The sequence below is a fragment of the Clinocottus analis genome, unplaced genomic scaffold (assembly GCF_023055335.1).
Source record: "Clinocottus analis isolate CAN_PGR_092001 unplaced genomic scaffold, fCliAna1.0.p SCAF_50, whole genome shotgun sequence".
Classification (NCBI taxonomy): Eukaryota; Metazoa; Chordata; class Actinopteri; order Perciformes; family Cottidae; genus Clinocottus; species Clinocottus analis.
The window spans coordinates 357,672-380,000 of NW_027176208.1; the positions used below are offsets into that span (position 1 = coordinate 357,672).

General features: G+C 50.2%; 2 protein-coding genes across 4 annotated transcripts in view; one reads left to right on the forward strand and one right to left on the reverse strand.

Annotated features, from left to right (window-relative positions):
- Positions 1–8,891, forward strand: part of ttn.1 (titin, tandem duplicate 1) — a 170,205-nt gene extending 161,314 nt beyond the window's left edge. The window contains exons 204-208 of the mRNA XM_068601488.1: positions 131–5,184; positions 5,272–5,428; positions 5,518–5,732; positions 5,815–5,968; positions 7,608–8,891. Coding sequence (XP_068457589.1) covers positions 131–5,184; positions 5,272–5,428; positions 5,518–5,732; positions 5,815–5,968; positions 7,608–7,900 — 5,873 coding nt within the window. The 3' untranslated portion in view covers positions 7,901–8,891. The remainder of the gene's footprint in view (positions 1–130; positions 5,185–5,271; positions 5,429–5,517; positions 5,733–5,814; positions 5,969–7,607) is intronic.
- Positions 8,892–9,308: 417 nt separating this feature from the next.
- The window catches only part of LOC137803234 (bone morphogenetic protein receptor type-2-like), a 13,707-nt gene continuing 686 nt past the window's right edge, over positions 9,309–22,329 (reverse strand). Inside the window, exons 2-19 of one of the 3 annotated variants that reach the window (XM_068601516.1) lie at positions 20,707–20,863; positions 19,387–19,575; positions 19,103–19,312; positions 18,864–18,971; positions 18,694–18,785; positions 18,311–18,544; positions 17,383–17,497; positions 16,627–16,778; positions 16,396–16,543; positions 16,142–16,278; positions 15,316–15,440; positions 14,988–15,144; positions 14,832–14,898; positions 14,253–14,329; positions 14,059–14,178; positions 13,783–13,980; positions 12,305–13,319; positions 9,309–12,140 (exon numbers count right to left, since the gene is read on the reverse strand). In XM_068601516.1, the coding sequence (XP_068457617.1) occupies positions 11,818–12,140; positions 12,305–13,319; positions 13,783–13,980; positions 14,059–14,178; positions 14,253–14,329; positions 14,832–14,898; positions 14,988–15,144; positions 15,316–15,440; positions 16,142–16,278; positions 16,396–16,543; positions 16,627–16,778; positions 17,383–17,497; positions 18,311–18,544; positions 18,694–18,785; positions 18,864–18,971; positions 19,103–19,312; positions 19,387–19,575; positions 20,707–20,773 (3,534 nt within the window). In that variant the 5' untranslated portion in view covers positions 20,774–20,863 and the 3' untranslated portion in view covers positions 9,309–11,817. Of the gene's footprint in view, positions 12,141–12,304; positions 13,320–13,782; positions 13,981–14,058; positions 14,179–14,252; positions 14,330–14,831; positions 14,899–14,987; positions 15,145–15,315; positions 15,441–16,141; positions 16,318–16,395; positions 16,544–16,626; positions 16,779–17,382; positions 17,498–18,310; positions 18,545–18,693; positions 18,786–18,863; positions 18,972–19,102; positions 19,313–19,386; positions 19,576–20,706; positions 20,864–22,329 lie in introns of all 3 variants that reach the window. The other 2 variants (XM_068601515.1, XM_068601514.1) reach the window with 2 other exon arrangements.

Consider the following 22,329-nt stretch of genomic DNA (forward strand, 5'->3'; position numbering starts at 1 on the left):
CTCACAGATACCCAATTCCTAGATCATTGTTTTGTAAACTTGTAAAGACTTGTAAACCAATGCAAACATGTTGAACTCATTTTGAAATGTAACTCAAATATAATACTTCAACAAATTCTTTCATTTCCAGTTCCTGCCAAGATTAACCTGCCGAAGAACCTGAAGGACAAGGAAGCCATCCCCGCCCTGCGTGGAGAGGTTGTCAATATCAAGATTCCTTTCGGCGGCAAACCAGATCCTGTCATCACATGGCAGAAGGGACAAGATCTTATTGACAGCAATGGCCACTACCAGGTCATTGTCACCAGATCCTTTACTTCTTTGGTGTTCACCAACGGAGTCGAGAAGAAGGATGCTGGTTTCTACATTGTCTGTGCCAAGAACAGATTCGGCATTGACCAGCAGACAGTTGAGCTGGATGTCGCTGACGTTCCTGATCCTCCACGTGGTATCAAAGCCAGTGACGTCGCCAGAGACAACGTCACACTGAACTGGGTGGCCCCAGCCAACGATGGAGGTAGCAGGGTCATTAACTACATCATTGAGAAGTGCCCCACCACTGCTGAGAGGTGGGAGCGTGTTGCCCAGTCCCGCGACACCCACTACACCGTTACCAATCTTTTTGGAGGAACCAGCTATCAGTTCAGAATCATCGCTGAGAACAAATTTGGACAGAGTGCTCCATCTGAGACCAGCGGACCTGTCATGACCAAGGAGGACAAATCCAGAGTTCTGCTCTACGACAGGGAGGTGGACGACACAGGACGTGTCCCCAAGGGCAAGCATAACTCTGAAGTCAAGAACTTGCATGTCAAATATGCCATTGCAGAGGAATTGGGCAGAGGTCAGTTTGGCATTGTCCACCGCTGTGTGAAGATCAGCTCTGAGAAGACCTACATGGCTAAGTTCTTCAAGGTGAGAGGCGCCGATCAAGCAGTTGTCAAGAAGGAAATTGCAACATTGAATCTGGCCAAACATACCAACTACCTTCTCCTCCACGAGTCGTTCGAAAGCCCCGAGGAGCTGGTGATGATCTACGACTTTATCTCTGGCGTTGACATCTTTGAGCGCCTCAACACAGCGGAGTTTGAACTGAACGAGCGGGAGATTGTCAATTACATCAAGCAGATCTGCGTAGCTCTTGAATTCCTCCACTCTCAGAGCTATGGACACTTTGATATCAGACCAGAAAACATTGTGTACACAACTAGAACCAGCTCTAATGTGAAGATTATTGAGTTGGGCCAGTCCAGACACCTGACACCTGGAGACCAAATCAAGATCCAGTACACCACTGCAGAGTATGCTGCTCCTGAGATGCACCAGTGTGACGTGGTTAGCAGTGTCACGGACATGTGGTCCGTTGGTGTCCTTGCCTACGTGCTTCTTAGTGGACTGAATCCATTCACAGCTGAGACCAACCAACAGATGATTGACAACATCTCAAATGCAGCTTACAGCTACGATGACGAGTCCTTCAAGCAGGTTAGTGTCGAGGCATTAGACTTCACCGACCGCTTAATGACGAAGGAACGTAAGCATCGTATGAATTCTGCTGAGGCTCTGGCACATCCATGGCTGACCAAGCCCACAGAGGAGATCGGCACTAGAGCGATACAAACAGGAAGGCACAAGAGATACTACCAGACAATGGTGAAGAAAGAGTGGAAGACGGTGGTCTCTGCCGCTCGTGTGGCCAGCGGGGGCTCCATCAGAGCCCAGCGTGGGGTCTTCATCGCCAAGGTGAAGATTGCTTCGTTTGAACACGGCCCTGTTGGAGGCCAGATTGGCAATGCAGTGAAGAATGAGGGAGACAATGTGAAATTCATCTGCAACATTGACAACTATGATAGCACTACTGAAGTGACATGGTACTGTGGCGTCAGGCAACTTGAAGCTGGTGACAAATATGAAATTGAGTATGAAGATGGTCTGGCTGTAATCACCATCAACAAGGTCACAAGAGCGGATGATGGCACCTACAGATGCAAGGTTGTGAATGAGTACGGTGAGGACAGTACCTACGCAGAGCTGTTCATCAACGGCGTTAGATCTTACCGGGACTTCTTCACCACCCGCGTAGTCAAGAGAACAAAGCGCAGAGTCGACACTGCTAGGATGCTTCAGAAGCCCCCGGAGTTCACCCTTCCTCTGGTCAACCGTACAGCCTACATTGGTGAGGATCTGCGCTTCGGCGTAACCATCACTGTTCACCCAGAGCCTCGTGTCATGTGGCACAAATCCGGACAGAAGCTCATCCCTGGAGAAGATGACAAGAAATACACCTTCATCAACGACAAGGGTCTGTACCAGATGATTATCCACAAACTCGACGAAGAGGATGATGCCGAGTACAGTGTTGTGGCCCGTAACAGGTTCGGGGACGACAGCTGCAAGGCCCGGGTCACCGTGGTTCCTCGACCGAAACCGGCAGACCTCACCCTGAGGCCCATGTTCAAACGCCTGCTCGCAAACGTGGAGTGCAGGGAGGGCCAGAACGTGCGCTTTGAGATCAGAGTGTCGGGCCGTCCCGCGCTGAAGTGGGAGAAGGATGGCATGCCTTTAGCCTTTGGACCATCTATTGAGGTTGTACATGAGGGTCTGGATTACTTCATCCTTCACGTGAAAGACACTCTCCCTGAGGACTCTGGTGTGTACAGAGTCACTGCTACCAACTCTGCTGGGTCTGCCAGTTGCCAGGCGATGCTCAAAGTGGAACGCGTCTCTCATGTCAAGAAGGAATATGAGCCCAGTGAAAAGGAGAAGAAATTGATGGCTGGAAAGGAGTTACTAGAGAAAAAGGTTAGGCTGTCTCAGATTCTGTCTGACACTGTCTTCATACCTTTACCACCCACAGCAGTTCAGGCTGTCAGGGAGGCCGCCACCATGTTCAAACCTGCTGTGACGACGAAGAAGGGTGAGAAGACCGAGGCGGAGATAAAGAAAGAAAAGGATGAGAAGAAGAAGCGGGCCGATGAGAAGAGGCTGCGTATGCCCTATGATGTCCCGCCTCCTCGCGTCATCAACCCATCTGCTCTCGAGGAGGACGTGGAGATAAAACACTTCCAGCCACTCTCTGACATGAAATGGTACAAGACTCTGCGGGATCAGTACGAGTTCCCTGAGCCGATGGATAAAATCAAGGAGAAGAGGATGAAGCGTATCCGCCTCTCCAGGTGGGAGCAGTTCTATGAGGTGCCCATCAGGATCAAGGACCAGTACAAGCCGAGGTGGCGCATCTCGTCCATGACTCAGGATGACTTGGAGACGGTGAGGCCTGCAAGGCATCGCACTCTTTCCCCTGACATGGAGGCTTACCGCAGGATCAGGAGGAGGTCCCTGGGCGACCTGTCGGACGAGGAGCTGCTGCTGCCTGTGAACGAGTACCTGTCCATGAAGAGGACTGAGGAGGAGAGGCTTCGTCTGGAGGAAGAGCTGGAGTACGGTTACTCTGCTTCTCCACCTAGCTTCAGCCCGGTTCGCTTTGAGCTGTCCGCCCTGCGTCCTTCATCTCCAAGAAAAGTCTACAGCGATGACGAAGAGGGAGAAGAATTCCGAACATACGACTCCTACCGAATTCCATCTAAATATGAGGCTGGCCCGAGCTTTGTTGACCTCCGCCAGCGTCACGACAAAGCCACATACAAACCTCCACGCCAAAAGCAAAGGGTGCACGAAGAGAGGGAGGACCAGGAGCTGCTGCGCCCACACTCAACTGCTCAGAGGATGTCCACTTACAAGAGTGAACTCAGGCGCATGGAGTTTGAGGAGAAGACTCGGACCTTCAAAAGGGAATCAACTGTCACTGCTGCGACTGTCTCTCAGGAACTTGATTCTGAGCACCTGACATCTTTTAGCTCAGAATATGTTCCCAAACCAATCAAGAAGCTCCAAATGCCTGAAGTCACGATGAGATCTCCGACCCCAGAACGGGCTGCCATGACTGAAGTGACCCTTCCTAAAGTTGACTATGCTTCCAGGTATGAAGAGAGAAAGCAGGCTCTGAGATCAGAGAGACGATCGATGGAGAGGACGTTTGAGGTGGTGACCCAGGCTCCTTTCAGCCTTGACCACGCCCCACGTATTACCATCAGGATGCGATCCCATCGTGTGCCCTATGGGTCCAGCACAAGGTTCACCCTGAATGTCCAGACCAAACCAGAGCCTGAAGTCCAGTGGTTCCACAATGGGAAAGAGATTCATCAGACAAGCAAATATCACATGACCAACATCTCTGGGGTTCTGACTCTTAAGATCAACAACTGTGTGACTGAAGATGCCGGCACGTACCGTGTGGTCTGTAAGAACACCAAAGGAGAGACCACCGACTATGCGACGTTGGATGTGGCAGGAGAAGAATATGCTGCCTTCTCTTCGTTCCGCAAAGATGAAGAGCCTCCATCCGCCCATCTGCCAGAAATGACCAGAACAGAGGTGTATCACGTCTCCTCCTCTAAAACAACAGTGAAGGAGAGTGTGACTGAAACTGTGAAGAAGACCACCACCGTTGTTGAGAAGCCAAGGGAGAAGCCTGGTGTTCCTGCCAAGATCCTGACCAAGCCACGGTCTCTGACCGTGGAGGAGGGAAGCCCTGCCAGGTTTGAGTGTGATGTGGACGGCGAGCCAACACCTTCTATTGCCTGGCTGCACGAAGGAACAGCTATTGGTTCCTCTGCCCGCCACCACATTGTCTCCACTCAGTACAGCTCCTCCTTCGAGATCTCAGCCGTCGAGACGTCAGATGAAGGCAGCTACACTCTGCTGGTGGAAAATGCTGGAGGCAAGCAAGAGGCCCATTTCACTCTGGCCATACGCAAGTCTGAGTCCAAGGAGACAGTCGTCGCCCCTACCAGGATCACCTCCCCAGAGGCCAAGTCCCCGGAACCGGTCAAATCTCCTCAGAGAGTTAAGTCGCCTGAACCAATCAAGTCACCTCAGAGGGTGAAGTCTCCAGTCTCTCCAAAGTCCCCAACACCAAAGTCCCCAACTCCCAAATCCCCAACTCAATCTGAGACTTCTCCAATCAAGTCACCAAAGAGAGTGATGTCACCAGCTCTTGACAAGAAGCCGTCTTTCTCGGTCGGACTCAGTGACGTCACCGCAGCCGCTGACTCCATCGTCAAGCTTTCGGTGAAGGTGACCGGAGAGCCCAAACCTGCCATCTCATGGACGAAAGACGGACAGGTAACTGATTATAACACTTTAACTGTATGGCAATTTTTTATGGTTGTAAAAAGTGACACAACTGAATCATATTCTTATGATTGATAGGCTTTGTCTGAGGGAGGGAAGTATGAAATCTTTGAGGAGTACGGCTCAGCTTATCTTGAGATCTATGAAGTGGAGGTCTCTGATAGCGGGCGGTATAAGTGCACTGCTACCAGCGGAGCTGGAGTGGTGTCGACCACCTGCACAGTCAGTGTACGAGGTAAGACAACCAGCAACCCTCGTCAACCCGCAGCCAGAAGCATTCAAGTGGTTTCCTGACAAAAACTCTTACATGTGTTTCCCTTTCAGGCTCCAGAAGCAGCAAAGCAAAAGATGAAATCTGCAAGGAAGTCATGAAACAGGAAATGGTCCATCGTGAGGTCCTGTCCTCTGTGGGCTCAGCACCGCACATCCTGGTGCAGCCCCGGTCCCAGAATGTGAACGAGGGACAAAATGTCAAATTCACATGTGAACTGGCCGGAGAGCCGTTCCCTGAAGTGGAGTGGTTGAAAGACAACATGACTGTGAGTAGCATTTGTGGTTGTTTTGGGGGTGAATGTCGCAAAAGAAACCTGCGTTTCTCAACACAACTCTCTCTCTTTGCAGATCTCTGTCACATCCAACATGAGACTGAGCCGCTCCAGGACTCTGTACACGCTGGAGATCTGTGAAGCCACAGTTGCAGACAGTGGCAAATACACCATAAGAGCCCAAAATGAGTCTGGACAGTGCTCTGCAACATCCTCCCTCAACGTCATCAGTAAGTTTCTGCTGCATTAAACACGGTCTCAGTGTGTTTAATTGGCCTGAAAAGACGCTTTGATTGCACCGAAAAAACACTTTAGTTTAACAATCGAACCAATACACTTGCTCCAGTGCGTTGGCTTTGGTTCCATTGTTAAATCGGCTTCTGGCTTCCACTCTGTGTCTGCACTCTGTGTCTGCACTCTGTGTCTGCACTCTGTGTCTGCACTGGTGCACATTGTGAGAAATGTGCTTGTCGTTTGCATTCACACAGCTCTTGTTGAAGAACCAACAAAAATGATAAATGTGGAGCAAAGAGTTTCAACTGACGCTGCTGCCAGCATGCAGAGACATGTCTCCGGCTCATCGGCCCTCATGCAGGCCTCTTCAATGCAGGCCTCTTCAATGCAGGCCTCTTCAATGCAGGCCTCTTCCATGCAGGCCTCTTCCATGCAGGCCTCTTCCATGCAGGCCTCTTCCATGCAGGCCTCTTCAATGCAGGCCTCTTCCATGCAGGCCTCTTCCATGCAGGCCGGCAGCTACAGCAGCAGCTCTGCGGCCGAGTATTCGTTTGAGAGCATGTCCGCGTCGAGCATGTCCGCCTTGACGGCCGAGTCGATGCTTTCCATGAGCTCCAGCAGTGGAATGATGGGAATGTCTGCTCAGTCGCATGCTGAGGCCTCCTCCTCGCTGAGAGCCCTCACAGCCGGGGGAGCGAGAGGTGAGCGCCGTCACGTCAGCACAGATAACAGGATGCAAAGCCTGAGGATCTTTGAGTAAAGATGGGAGCTGAATATAGATGTGGTGTGGGGAGGAGTCCTGTTTGTGTAAAGATGTGACCATTAGTTGGCTTTTGAGACTTTTGCATTGATGGTTACATTCCAGTCACAAGAAATAAGCCAGTTTCTACCAAAGAATACACACAGTGGGACTAATGGGAAATATAAATAATCAGTCAGCTGCCAATGAAGGAGATTCTTGGAAGTTTGTTTGAAACTTCCAAAGAGTTCAAACAAGATGTTCCGTCTGCAGAGAGGAAGCTGTCATCACGGCTCACATTTATTGTACGACCATCAACCAAACAAAGATGGCCGCCCGAAGTAACCCAACACGAAAATGAACGATTAGTTTATTTTATTTCAAACGTTAAAGCCATCAAAGTTTCAGATACTTGACAATGGAAAAATTAGAACTCTTATTCTACATTAAATGTGAAATGATAGTAAGTAACAGTAATGCAGATAAATGACAGATAAGGCAACTTTATATTCAGGCACAAGATGTTAGTAAAAAGGTTAAAAATAAACTTAACTGTCATTAAACGTTAAACCATCGTCCAGTCCTTTGACTTCGTAACCTTTTTAAATCCTATTTTTAGGCCTGGATAATGTCATCCCCAAACTAAAAAAGGTGTCTCTCTGCAGCCACTAGGGCTATTCTAATAATGTTGGTGTCACATTGTGAGATGTGTAAATATCAGTCTATATGTTACTGGTTATGAGTAAATGAAGAAGTGAATTATAGTTTTCGAAGCATTATCTGCCACAGACCCCGTATGGGCTCCACAGTGTTCAACGGTTCAATTCTTGTTGCTATGATTCGTTGATGCTCGTGCATTTAATCCCTGACCCGGTTCTTCTTCTCCTCTTCACCAGGCGCTCCCCCGAAGATCGAAGCTCTTCCGCAGAGCGTGAGCGCCGAGGCGGGGAAGTCCCTGACGGTGGCCGGCGTCTTCTCCGGAGACCCCGCGCCCTCCGTCCAGTGGCTCCGCTCGGGCCGGACGCTCCCTGACGGGGACGAGCGCTGCCGCGTGGAGAACGCCGCCGACCTCTCCACCCTGGTGATCTCGGCGGTGAAGGAGGGCGACGGCGGCGCGTACACCCTGCGGCTGTCCAACGAGCTCGGCTCCGCCTCCGCCACCGTCAGCGTTCACGTTCGGTCCGTGTAGAAAAAGAAGAAAGTTAATTTATTCCCCCGTCTCCCGCTTCCAGAACCTTTTTATTTAGAGAATTAGCAAAAATAATCAACGTGATAAAGATCTGGATTTCTGTTCTTGTAAATATGAACTATTTTTGTACCAATCTTGACATTAATTTATGCCAAACTAGACTCTAACGTCTAAAGTTGTTATAAAATGTGCCATATTGGACAATATGACTTAGGATTTTTGAACGACTTTTCTGTGACATGTACATAATGTATATAGCCGAATTTAACGGTTATGGGAAATGTATGCATTGTTATTTATGACAATAATATGAACTGAAACTAAATGAAACTGGTTTGACAGGAGAAAGTTCCTCGAGGAACGAATACCCTGTCAAACAGAGCAACTAAACTTTGTGCCTCAACGCTACGTTGAAGTCTAAAGATCGCCTCAACAGGTGAGAGGCTCCCTGTTGACGTTATGAAACAAAGATAAAAGTATTGTTTTGGATTCGCGTCTGCGTTTCCTACGAGCTGTAAGACCCCGCGTGCTGTTAGCTAACCCTCAGCTAGCAGCGCGAGCGGCCTTGAGCTCAGACCGACTGCGTCGTACCGCCACGATGAGGCGAGCGGCTCTGAGTGCGCGCGGCCTGCACTCTCAGCCATTTACATCGTTTTATTTAAAGAGCGCCGCTTCTGCTCCGGACGGCCGGCTCGGCTTCCGTACACTGAAACATCTCCTGGCCATTAGAGAGGAAGCCGCCGGCTCTGCGGCGCGGGAGCGGCGCCGTCTCTCGGAGGATCGCTAGCTAGCTAACGTGTGTTCAGAGTGCGAGTGTTTGTAGCTTGTAGTCTTTTGTCCTCCTCCTCCACAGCGGCTCCATCTCCTGTGAGACACGAGGAGCGAGGCCCTGGCCTTTGATTGATTGTATTGATCTGTTGATGTAGAACTATATTTCATCCTCCTTGAGTTGTATGCATTTCTGATTTAATAAAGCATGATTTCAGCACTACTCACCTTCTGTCCTGTTTCTGTGTTTTCTGCTCTTTTACTGGACCAAGGGTTACGTTAGCATGGAAGCATGCTGGAGTTAGCGAGCTAACTTTACCTGTTGAGGTTAAAACACACTTTGAGATCAATCAAGTTCAAAGTATGGAGGTCTTAAATCAATTGTATTGTTCTCTTTTTGTGTTTATATAGTTATTATTATTATAATTGTATTTATTGTCCTTTGAGCTTAAGCCACCTAATTAAGGTCCGGAGTCGGGGGTCATTTCCACCTTTTAAAGGCACTTTGCATATGAGATACATGCACATGTGTTACATCAAAAATTGCAGAACAATCTCAGCTTTCTATATAATGAGGCACCATTGTCCTGAGGCACACGCATAAGGTGATAACACACAGAGGTCACGACGATGATGATGATGATGATAAGATAAAATGTGGATCTTCTGCTCTTTATTCAGCGGTCTGTCTTTACAGCATGTTTGTTGTACAACATACTTTGTGAGAGTACACAGAGAACACAACGATAGTAGTAGACGTGGTACTTGGTCCAATATGAAAGTATACAATGTGCAATAATGTAATAGAGTATTTACACCACTGGAAAGTCAAAATTATTGTAGACATTTTACAAATGGATAAAAAAAGACAGACAGCAGATCCAACATCATCACGAATGAACTGCATCTGAAATATTACACAGGAACTCTGAAATAATAGCGCGTGGTAACGTGTACTTGGATGCTGAACATGGTTTCATGTTCATGTCTCATTGAGCTCGATGGGAACGATGTGAGGCTTTCACTTTAAAGGGATCAGCAGCGAGCAGGAGGCTCACCGAGTTCTCTGCACATCTGGGTTTGAAGCTAAAGCTTCTGAGATCAGATTATAAAGTCTCATTGCATCATCTGCTAGCTAGTCCTGGTGTCGCTAGTCCTGGTGTCGCTAGTCCTGGTGTCGCTAGTCCTGGTGTCGGTGTCGCTAGTCCTGGTATAGCTAGTCCTGGTGTAGCTAGTCCTGGTGTCGGTGTCGCTAGTCCTGGTGTAGCTAGTCCTGGTGTCGGTGTCGCTAGTCCTGGTGTAGCTAGTCCTAAGGTAGCTAGTTTTAGGGTAGCTAGTCCTGGTTTAGCTGCACAAAGTCTAGCTACACCAGGACTAGCTACATCAGGACTCGCTACATCAGGACTAGCTACATCAGGACTCGCTACATCAGGACTCGCTACACCAGGACTAGCTACATCAGGACTAGCTACACCAGGACTAGCTACATCAGGACTAGCTACATCAGGACTAGCTACATCAGGACTAGCTACATCAGGACTAGCTACACAGCCTTCACACATGTAAAAACAATAATTCTCATCTGTTATTTAAAAATCTAAAAACAGTACAAACGGTAGAAAATCTAAAAATAACAAAACAGAAATACATTGTATATCTTAAAAGTCCACTGAACGTAAAATATCAGTATGATCATATTTATGTTGAGAAAAGGAGGAAATAATAACCATGAACATGAAAATAAAATACAGATCTGACACAGTGTTGTCTAAATGTATAAATATGGTCATAAAGGAGCAGTTACATAAACCATCAGCTCACAACTTCATTAAAACAGACCTGACATCGTGCTACTGAATGCATTTACAAATAATACCATCAAATTATACATTTCATGGATCCACTTTTCAAACAAAGCTTCACTTTTGAGCCACTTGGATCATTCAAAGACAAAAGGACGTTGGAGACAAACACCAACGTATCCCAGACTGTTGACTTCCTCAACGCACAAAGACGCTGAACCCAAAGCAACTGTGATGAGCGACGAACACAATACAACCTGTGTGCATGTACATGTACACACAGTACATGTACACACGTACGTGTGAACATGTGTACATTTATAAGACTGCTTTGCAGGTGTTTGAAGGCGTATTTACTCCGTTGGCTCAACCGTCATTCACCTTCTTTCTTCTCCTGATCTCTTGGTTGTAATGATGACGCTGTGAAGGTTCCTGAGGAGGACGGGCCGAGGTCACGCAGGTCATGAGGCTCAACTCTTCCTTTCTGCTTTTCCTCTCTTCCTCCAGCTCTCACATGGCGGTTAAATGACTTGTTAAAAGAGTGCAAACTTATTCTTTAACTAGAGAATAAAGAATAAAGATCGATGTGTGGATCCGTCGAGGCCTCGTGACCTGACTGCATAGCGTGAAGGATTCAAGCAAGTCATACAGAAACTGTAAAAGAGATTCCTAAATAAATATCCCTGTTAGTTCTGTAAATAATGCTAACTTTTAAAGTGCTTTAAAAATATAACGACCGACCCAATCCTCTGGAACCTTCTACAAGCCTCAAGCCGAGTCACAGCAGGAGCCCGAAGACCCACCGGGAACCAGCTCCCGTCACCCGACCACCTGCTCAGGTGTTCAGGTGTTCAGGTCAACCTCATGCCAACAAGCACAACGGGATACGTCTCCAGGTAAGGCGGGAAGAGATTGGGGTTTTTAAGTTCCCTCAACGTCTACCTACAAACCCAATATCCACGTAATGAGACGCAGTCGGAGTCTGAATGTCCTTCATCGGCCTTCTGGGTAAACCCGTTGCCCAGGTAGGGTCCAGGCCTTCGCTGTACACAAGTGGCCACACCCAGCAGCCACCAGACCATTCGCAACAGAAGCCAACCATCGAGAAGTTAGGAATCCCCTCACGACACGGCCCACAGACATCGTGGACATCGTGGACATCATGGACGGTCACGCTCCACTGATGGGGTCAGAGGTCAAGCAGAATCAAGATGTGTAGAAACAACAAGGAGTCCTGGGTTCGGTTTGGTGCCGGGGAAGCGAATGGTCCATTTTCAAAGACAACAAAAGAGAAGGGAGACAAAAAAGTGAAAAAATCAACCTGCTCTCCTTGAACCCAACACAACTTCAGAAGGAGGTCACTCCATCGGGCTCAGAGGTCGCGGTCGCCGTGGCTCCGCCTCCCACCAGAAACACAGCCATGCTGGATTTGGACTGATTGATTCTGGGGAGGCCGAAGCTTCCTGCGCGATGAAGACCAGAAGGTAAATGGGTCTGGCTGCTGCTGCCGACACGGATGTTGAACCCGAAGTCCGGGTCGAGAGCCGTGTCCGTGGAAACGACCCATGAGGCCGGACGCCATTTTTTCAGGGTGTACGGCGTCTTGACACGACGTTTGATTTTCTCTCCTGAAGCGCTCAGATTGTCGTTATCTGTCAGGGAAACATCCTCTGAGAAGGAAGAGAAAGAAACCTTTTTAGAGGATGAAAATCTCACGCACAATATTGAACGTGTTACTTTGAACACTTTCTGCAGACTTCTTTTCTCCTAATTATGAGAAAATATTAACTTCATGGTACTTTTTACTCTGCAGTTCTACGACATCTTGACTCACCTGAGGAGATGCAGGACGAGGACAGGTCCAGGGAACAGGGGCGCTCACGCCTCTTGGCTTCGGCCGGTCCCATCTGGGTCTGCAGCACAGCTGGAGTTCTTAAAGCTAAGGCTGGACTCTGGAGAGATCCGGGTTCTGGGGTTCCTGAATGTTGATTTGCTGAGACTTGAACCTCTAAAACTGAAGCTTTTGGATTCACGATTGGAGCTTGTGGACCGGGACCAAGAGTTAGGGCATCTGAAACTAGGGCTGTTGAAGATGAGGTTGAGGTGTTCGGGTCTTTCGGTTGTGAAGCTGGGGATCCTCGGGCCTCTGAGACTGGCAGTAAAGCTGAGCCCGAATCTCTCTGTTCTGGTACCAGTGCCGTGGCGGGAGAGTGGACCGTCTTTGGGCTCCTGGACGATTCAGGGGTCAGTGCTGGTTCTGCTAAACCGGCTCTCTGGACGTCTGAACCGAGCCCTCTTGCTGGTGGGTCCTGATCCCATAGAGCCGGATGTGGCTCGGGTTTCAGACCGTTGATGCTCCTATCCTGACGGACTTCTGAACCGGGTTCAACCTTCAAACCCTGGATCTTCCCCTTTGATCCCAACGGCGTCCTGTTGTTGTTGTTGTTGTTGGAGTTTGAGCCTTGTCCCATGGTGCCAGCTTGTGACTGACGGTGCAGCAGAGGAAGGGGCTCGCTCTCAGCTGGCGGCTGTTCTCTCTTCAGCAGCGGTTCATGTTCATCCGGACTGGAGTTTAGCAGGTTCACGCATCGGTCGCTCTGTCCTCGGACCAGCGCCTCCTCCATCTTGTCCTCGTCCTCCAGCTGTGGTCCCGCCGGATTGGTTTGACCTCCTCCTGTCACTCCGTGGGTTACCAGGGTGGGAACACCGGCGCCGGAGCAGCTGGCGACCACAAACTTCAAGGGGACTCGACCACTGGTGTTGGTGTTGTTGGTCACCGTTGTCACCTGGTGGGCCTCTGCAGCCGTGGCCATTGTTACCGTGTTCATCTTAGCAACACCTGTTTCTACCTGAAACACAGGATGTTCTGGATTAGTGACGCAGGTGAAATAACTTTGCTGTGACAACAATAGTGATCCTGAGACGTTACGTCACCAGAAAGCCCTAAGATGCAAGGGAAGCATGCAAGGCTTGAGTCCTGGAGTTGTTTGTCTACAATCATTTTTATTTTCCTGTTGCAGCAGAGGACAACCTCTGATTATATAAAGTGAAGCCAAAGCTTCATGTGTTAAAGATGGGATGTTTTAGGGGCGGGGCTACTGGGCCCACTCCTTCTGAATGGTCTTTGCTTGTGATTTAGTTTTATTAAAGCGGAGTACTCCCTCCAGGTGATGGCCCCGGGTCAGTTTTACATCAAAATGCCTCCTGAACAGCTTTCTTGTGGACAGAAGCATCTGAACAGCAGAGCGCCTGATATGACCTCCAGAACAGTCCGGTACCAGCGCCTGACCATCAGACCCGATCCTGCTGTACCTGTCTGTGGTTGGACTTGAGCTTCCCCAGCTTCATGCGAGAGCTGCTGTCCTTGGTTTTGTGGAGCAGGTGGAGGCTGGTGGGCCTCTGGGGAAGGTTCTGCTGTTTGGGGAGAGGCTGAACGCAGGAGTAGGGAGGGGTGTCGACCCGGCCCACGACCCCCTGATCGCCCTGAAGAACCAGCACAGGGGTGTTGACCTAGAGGTAGGACAGGAACAGCTGGCGGTTACGAGGTACATCCAACAGCAGCATTCAGAGGTATTAGGACTACTGAACCTCGGTCAGGAGGATCTGGCGGTGCAGCGGGCCGGCAGAGCGCTGCTCTGTGGAACCAAACTGTTTCTGGGAATGTTCCATCAGGCTTTCATCAGAACTCTCTCTCAAGTTCTTCTCAACCTGTGGAGACACAAGGTGGACGAGTCATCGACGTGTGGAGACGAAATAGAAGGACACACGACGAGGATAAAGACCTCATTGGGGTCCAGTTTGATGGCCTCCAGGTCTTCTTCTGTCAGCTGACAGACGGGGGCAGGAGACCCGGGGACACCTGGAGGACAGAGGGGCGGTTACTGAGGACGCAGCATCCAATCAGATGTCAGAACATCTGACCAACAGGAAGTCCAGCAGCTGGATGCTCAGAGGAGAGACTGCTAACGGCAGCTAGCTCTGTCCTTCTGACATGCTAGATGCTACGTGCCGAATGCTATATGCTGCTTGCTACATGTTGTTTGCTACATGCTGCACTATGCACGCAAAATGCTACATTCTGTATACTGCTTTCTGCATGCTGCATGCTATTTCTGCATGCTGCATGCTGCGTTCTGCATGCTATTTCTGCATGCTGCGTTCTGCATGCTGCATGCTCCGTTCTGCATGCTATTTCTGCATGCTCCGTTCTGCATGCTATTTCTGCATGCTGCGTTCTGCATGCTATTTCTGCATGCTGTGTTCTGCATGCTGCATGCTGCGTTCTTCATGTGTGTGTGTGTGTGTGTGTGTGTTTGTGGCGGGAGGAGGGGGGCGGGGGGCGTATTGTGAGAGACACACACCGGCCTCGGAGAGGGTGCAGAGGGTGGAGGTGGGTGTCACGTTGCTGTCTGTCGGGGGCGAGCGGGCCTGAGACAGAGAGGAACAATAGATGAGTATCATTAAACATAATGAATATAATACACATAATAAGTAAATATAGTAGATATATCTGGAACCTGCTGCTGCTCGGAGTTGATGGAGTTTCGGTTTTTCTCAGAACATTCTGCTGGCTGGACGTCTCCCTGAAGACTCTTGACCACGCCCACCTGGACGTCCTCTATGCAGCAGGAGGCGGAGCCAACCTGAGGAGGCCAGCGGCCCTGAGGCGGGTTCCTGGGGGGAGACCCCATGTAGTCGCCTATTAGTGTGTGTGTGTGTGTGTGTGTGTGTGTGTGTGTGTGTGTGTGTGTGTGTGTGTGTGTGTGTGTGTGTGTGTGTGTGTGTGTGTGTGTGTACCTACCTGTGGCTGTGTGTGGGTGTACCTGTGGCTGTGTGTGTGTGTACCTGTGGCTGTGTGTGGTCAGCAGTGTGAGTTCACACAGTCTCTCCTCTGCACACTGAGCGGTGAGTCGAGCTTCAGCGTCTTGATCCCAGCAGTCCTCCATCGTCTCCTTCAGACAACGCAGCGCCTGAAATACACAAAGTACTACTGTCATTACTACAACCCTGTATTAGTACACATAGTATCACCCAACGAAAGGTTAACAGGAAAGATAGGAGCTACTCAGGTAAAGAAACAGGTAAAAATAGGTACAGATAGGTGAGGACAGGTAAAGATAGGTAAGGACAGGTCAAGATAGGTGAGGACAGGTAAAGATAGGTGAGGACAGGTAAAGATAGGTGAGGACAGGTAAAGATAGGTGAGGACAGGTAAAGATAGGTGAGGACAGGTAAAGATAGGTAAGGACAGGTAAAGATAGGTGAGGACAGGTAAAGATAGGTGAGGACAGGTAAAGATAGGTGATGACAGGTAAAGATAGGTGATGACAGGTAAAGATAGGTGATGACAGGTAAAGATAGGTGATGACAGGTAAAGATAGGTGAGGACAGGTAAAGATAGGTGAGGACAGGTAAAGATAGGTGAGGACAGGTAAAGATAGGTGAGGACAGGTAAAGATAGGTGAGGACAGGTAAAGATAGGTAAGGACAGGTAAAGATAGGTGAGGACAGGTAAAGATAGGTGAGGACAGGTAAAGATAGGTGAGGACAGGTAAAGATAGGTGAGGACAGGTAAAGATAGGTGAGGACAGGTAAAGATAGGTAAGGACAGGTAAAGATAGGTGAGGACAGGTAAAGATAGGTGAGGACAGGTGAGGACAGGAACACTAACCAGACTGTTCTCCTTCCAGGTTTCAGGGAATCTGGGTCTGAATTTCTCTCTGACGACGAGGATCTGCATCTCTTCAAAACTGGGATGGTTCCCGAGTTCAGCCTGAAACGCCAGCTGGTACTCTGGTACTGCTCCACCTGTACACACAGGTACATTATACTGTGGTACTGCTCCACCTGTACACACAGGTACATTATACTGTGGTACAAGTACACATCTGACTGAGCAGTGGTTGGGGGTCCCACGTGGCTCACCTGGGCTCAGGTCGGAGCACCTCCTGAAGCTCTCCCAGTACAGCAGCCCCAGAGCGTAGACGTCCACCTGCTTCAGCGCCGACTCACAGTCTCGGAGGTTCAGAGCTCCGCCCAGAACCTCCGGCGCCATGTAACGCACAGTCCCCACCTGCACACACACACACACACACACACACACAGGTGAGCTCAGCTCCCTGCTCCACCTGTGTGGGCGGAGTCACCGGACCTCACCTCAGATATAGACACAGGGTCGTCGTCTCCGGGTCGACTTCCTGTGAGCCTCATAGACAGCCCGAAGTCAGCCAGCACGCAGGACAGGTCGGCCCGGACCAGCACGTTCCTACTGGTCACGTCCCTGTGGGCCACCGCTGGTTTATACTGGTCTGAGAGGACACAGAACAGTCTGTATACTGGTCTGAGAGGACACAGAACAGTCTGTATACTGGTCTGAGAGGACAGAGAACAGTCTGTATACTGGTCTGAGAGGACAGAGAACAGTCTGCATACTGGTCTGAGAGGACAGAGAACAGTCTGCATACTGGTCTGAGAGGACAGAGAACAGTCTGCATACTGGTCTGAGAGGACAGAGAACAGTCTGCATACTGGTCTGAGAGGACAGAGAACAGTCTGCATACTGGTCTGAGAGGACAGAGAACAGTCTGCATACTGGTCTGAGAGGACAGAGAACAGTCTGCATACTGGTCTGAGAGGACAGAGAACAGTCTGTATACTGGTCTGAGAGGACAGAGAACAGTCTGTATACTGGTCTGAGAGGACAGAGAACAGTCTGTATACTGGTCTGAGATGATTGTTTTCCAGAAATAATAATAACTTTTAATCAGAAACATTTAATTTGGATTAAAAGAAACACTTCTCTTGATTCAGCCACCAGCAGGGGGCGCTGCTCTACACAGCTGATGCACATGAACATTTACTCATACTACTCATACTACTACTCATACTACTACTAACATCACAGTAGTATACCTCCTCTGTAGAGTTCAGTGTGCAGGAAGGAGAGTCCTCTGGTCACACCGTGAGTCATCCTGCAGCAGGTAGACCAGTCCACTGTGTGGACAGACAGGTAGCGAGACAGACAGCCCTGGGACACACACACACACGCACGCACGCACGCACGCACGCACGCACGCACGCACGCACGCACACAGACAGACAGACAGACAGACAGTTTTGGTTAAATGTCTTGAACTAGATTTCGAAAACTCTTAAAACACGTGAGAACTTTGTGTCTGTAGATCTCAATAAATAATAGAGGGACAGAAAATTACTAAAATAATGACTGCTCCAGAATGTGTGTGTGTGTGTGTGTGTGTGTGTGTGTGTGTGTGTGTGTGTGTGTGTGTGTTTGTGTGCGTGTATTAATTAATTAAAGGTATGTGGTTATAAACAGGAAGCTAACAGTGTTTATTTGTAAGTTTGTGTGTGTGTGTGTGTGTTTGTGTGTGTGTGTGCCGGTGGGGGTGTGTGTTTGTGTGTGTGTGGGGGGAGGGGTGTGGGGGGTGGTGTCAGAGGCTCCAGACAGGAAGTAGTGCTGAAGGCGCCGTCCTCCAGCACAATAACAGGATTACATGCGACTCAGACAGGCGGCGGCCTCGGCCCCCTACAGGCTGCAGAGAGCATTACAGCCGAGGAGGACGTGTTGGTCCTGCAGGAGGCGCTACAGGAAACATGGCCTCATGCAATGTAAAGGAGGTTACTGACCTTACATAAGGGTAGTACTCCATGACTATAAGGAAGATACTTCTAGTCTTACATGAGGGTAGTACTCCATGAGGATCAGGAAGATACTTCTAGTCTTACATGAGGGTAGTACTCCATGAGGATCAGGAAGATACTTCTAGTCTTACATGAGGGTAGTACTCCATGAGGATCAGGAAGATACTTCTAGTCTTACATGAGGGTAGTACTCCATGAGGATCAGGAACTCCGGCCGCCCATCGGCCGCCGTCCTCTCCTCGGCGCTCAGGAAGCGGGCGATGTTGTCGTGCTGCTGCAGCAGCGGCAGCGCGTAGATGGAGCGCTCGCTGGAGAAGTTCTGCCGGTTGGTGGAGCTGAAGAGTTTGACGGCGACGCAGCGCTCGTTAAGACAACCACGAAACACCGTGCCATACCGCCCCCGACCAATCAGCTGTCAGGAGGAAGGGGAGGGGCATGAGAGTTCTCTACCTGCTCAGGTACTCTGTTCTTTACCTGCTGGTGAACATTGTGTGTGTGTGTGTGTGTGTGTGTGTGTGTGTGTGTGTGTGTGTGTGTGTGTGTGTGTGTGTGTGTGTGTACCTCCAGTAGCTTCAGGTGATCCAGGTCTACAGCAGCATCTGTGTTCGCTGCCTCCATCACATCCAGAGCTGACAGACTGTGTTTCTGCTTTCCTGAATACACAGTTAGTATTTATTATGAGTGTGTGTGTGTGTGTGTGTGTGTGTGTGTGTATGTGCATGTGTGAGTACCTTTCATCATGCGGTATCCCAGGAACAACGCCGCAATGACGATGGCTGCTATAGCGACGGTTAACAGAGCGATGAGCGCCGTCTCCTCCCGCCGCAACGGCTGGTGATCTGTAGTGATGACGATGACATCACTATGACATCACAACCTGAGCCCAGCCACAACAAGAGGCCTCGTACGGGCCCAGCCTTCTGCTGGGCCCGTACGAGGCCTGTGATTGGTCGGTTCAGAGAGCCCTCACCTGTCTGTCTGACGCCCTGCCCTTCTGTCTTCACCGGCCTCAGGGCCGGGGTGCCGGCGGTGGGCGGAGCCTCCGTGAAGTTTGCGTTGCAGAAGTCTCGGCTGCAGCAGCAGAACCTGTAGCTGCCGCTCTGCAAGGGGGGGGGCGGCGCCGCCACCAGGCAGCGGCTGCCATGACACTCCTGCTGGCTGCCGATGTGAGTCCAGCAGCCTGGAGGACAGGAAGTAGTAGTAGAGTGCGTGTGCGTGTGGCTGTGTGTGTGCGTGTGTGTGTGTGTGTCTCACCTTGCTTGACCAGGTGTATTTCCCCATCTGGTCTCTTTTCCCACAATCCATAGCAGCGGGAGCCGGGGATGCAGCGAACCGTGCCGTTTTCTCGGACTACTCCTCGCAGGTCATTGGTCGGTCCTCTGTGAGACTCCGCCCCCTTGAGCTGGTCACTGAAGGCACACTGTCTGTCCTCGGACCTTAGACCTGAACACACAGGGGTAGTCTGACTGAAGACCTGAACACAGAGGGGTAGTCTGACTGTAGACCTGAACACAGAGGGGTAGTCTGACTGTAGACCTGAACACAGAGGGGTAGTCTGACTGAAGACCTAAACACAGAGGGGTAGTCTGACTGTAGACCTGAACACAGAGGGGTAGTCTGACTGAAGACCTGAACACAGAGGGGTAGTCTGACTGTAGACCTGAACACAGAGGGGTAGTCTGACTGTAGACCTGAACACAGAGGGGTAGTCTGACTGAAGACCTGAACACAGAGGGGTAGTCTGACTGAAGACCTGAACATCCGTCTGTCTGAAGGCAGCGTGATGGAGCATCAGTAATGTCCTCTGTCCTCTAGCGCCACCACTAGGACACACTGTGTGTCCTCCTGCTTTAAAATGTCTTTGTCCTTCACAGAGTCTGATTGCCCTCCCCCGACCTGAGCCGGAGCCACACTCACTGTTTAGTCTACTGTAACACACACACACACACACAGGAAGGTGGAATGTCTGTGTGTGTCTTATCAAACACATCACAAGAAAAACACAAAATCTGACACAGACTCGCTGACGACTGTGTGTGTTTATGTCAGTCAGGGTGTGTGTGTGTGCGTGAGTGCGTGCGTGTGTGTGTTTGCGTCATGAGTTAATTGCTGAAGCGATTAGTTAAGTAAACAGGAATGTGAGCCGTGTTTCTGTAACACCCAACTCACTTATGTGAATACACTAGTGCATCCTGGGAGTTGAAGTTCTTCTGGTTTCTCCATTATATTCTCAGCTGGAGAATTTGGACGAGAACCGCTAAGGTAGGCTAACTGTTTCCCTCTGCTTCTAGTCTTTGTGCTAAGCTAGGCTAACAGCATCCCTCTGCTTCTCGTCTTTGTGCTAAGCGTGGCTAACAGCTTCCCTCTGCTTCCAGTCTTTGTGCTAAGCTAGGCTAACAGATTCCTTCTGCTTCCAGTCTTTGTGCTAAGCTAGGCTAACAGATTCCTTCTGCTTCCAGTCTTTGTGCTAAGTGAGGCTAACAGATTCCCTCTGCTTCCAGTCTTTGTGCTAAGCTAGGCTAACAGATTCCCTCTGCTTCCAGTCTTTGGGAATAAGCAGTATGATGAACTGACCAGTCACGGTGGGCAGCAGCAGGACACACAGACACACTGTTAATGAAGCTCCGCCCACAGCGGCCATGTTGGATCCACCTGGCAGGTTTGAGTCCCTGTCGACGTCACACAAACACTGACAGACGGGCCTTCATCCCTGATCCTGGGTCAGACTCATCTGAAAGGAGACACAGAGAGGAAATAACAAACTTTTACTTTTAAACAGTTTAAACAGTTTGTACATTAAATCCACTTATGGAGACAATGTTTAAATCCATCTGGGATCTGGTCCTCTCCTCGGAGACCGGCCCACCCCGTCTGCGTCACACTGAAGCGACCCGGTGCTGATGAAGATCATGTGCTGAAGGAACCAACAGAACCACATCACCTGCATACAGACGAGACATTGTGAGGTCCTCAAAGCGGACTCTCTCCTGTCTTCAGATCATGTCCATAAAGTCAGCAACTGGACCAGTGACGAGATACCAGAAGATCAAGACCAGAGGCCCAGAGCAGCGACCCAGGTACTGTATTACTAGGACCCCCACAGGACTGCCTCGGGACTTAAGTCTTATCCAAGTCTACAAAATACATTTTGTAGACTGGATGAGTTCCCATGAGCCCTACAACAGACCTGCAAGGGAAAAGGGCTGGTCTACTGGTCCGTGACCAGAATCCACATTGCTCTCCTGGATTTGAAGTTTAACAATCTGTTAGAGCCTCCTTCCAGAACCGTAGAACGCTCCTGAGCACCATGATGATGGACTCACAAACCTGGTCCACCACCCCACAGGACCTGTTATCCATATGACACCGTCTCCCTCCAATGGGTCCTTCTCCGGTGGGTCTCCCTCAAATGGGTCTGCCTCCAGTGGGTCTCCCTCCCAATGGGTCTCCTTCCCATAGGTCTCCCTCCAGTGGGTCTCCCTCCAATGGGTCTCCTTCCAATGGGTCTCCCCCCAATGAGTCTCCCTCCAATGGGTCTCCCTCCAGTGGGTCTCCTGCCAATGGGTCTCCCTCCCAATGGGTCTCCCTCTAGTGGGTCTCTCTCCCAATGAATCTTCCTCCAATGGGTCTCCCTCCAATGAGTCTCCCTTCCAGTGGGTCTCCCTCGCAATAAATCTCCCTCCAATGGGTCTCCCTCCAATGGGTCCTCCAGTGGGTTTACCTCCCAATGGGTCTCACTCCCAATGGGTCTCCCTCCCAATGGGTCTCACTCCAGTGGGTCTCACTCCAATGGGTCTCCCTCCCAATGGGTCTCCCTCCCAATCGGTCTTCCTCCAATGGGTCTCCCTCCAGTGGGTCTCCCTTCAGTGGGTCTCCCTTCAGTGGGTCTCCCTCCCAATGGATGCTCCTCCAACTGGGTGCTCCTCCAATGGGTCCTACCCCCACCCCCCCCCCCCCCCGCCCCTTTCGCCCCCTAGCCCCTACCCCCCCTTCTCCACCCCGGCCTCCTCAGGGATGCATTGAAGACCTGGTGGACAGCAGCCTCATCCAGAACCTCAGAACATGTTTGGCTTCAGCAGGTCTAACCCGTCTGATCCAGATCACCAGGAGTCCAGAAGATCACGTCATTGACCATGCTCCACTGTGATTGGTCAGTCTGTGTTAGAGGGGCGGGGCTCAGCTAAGGGTCTATTTTAA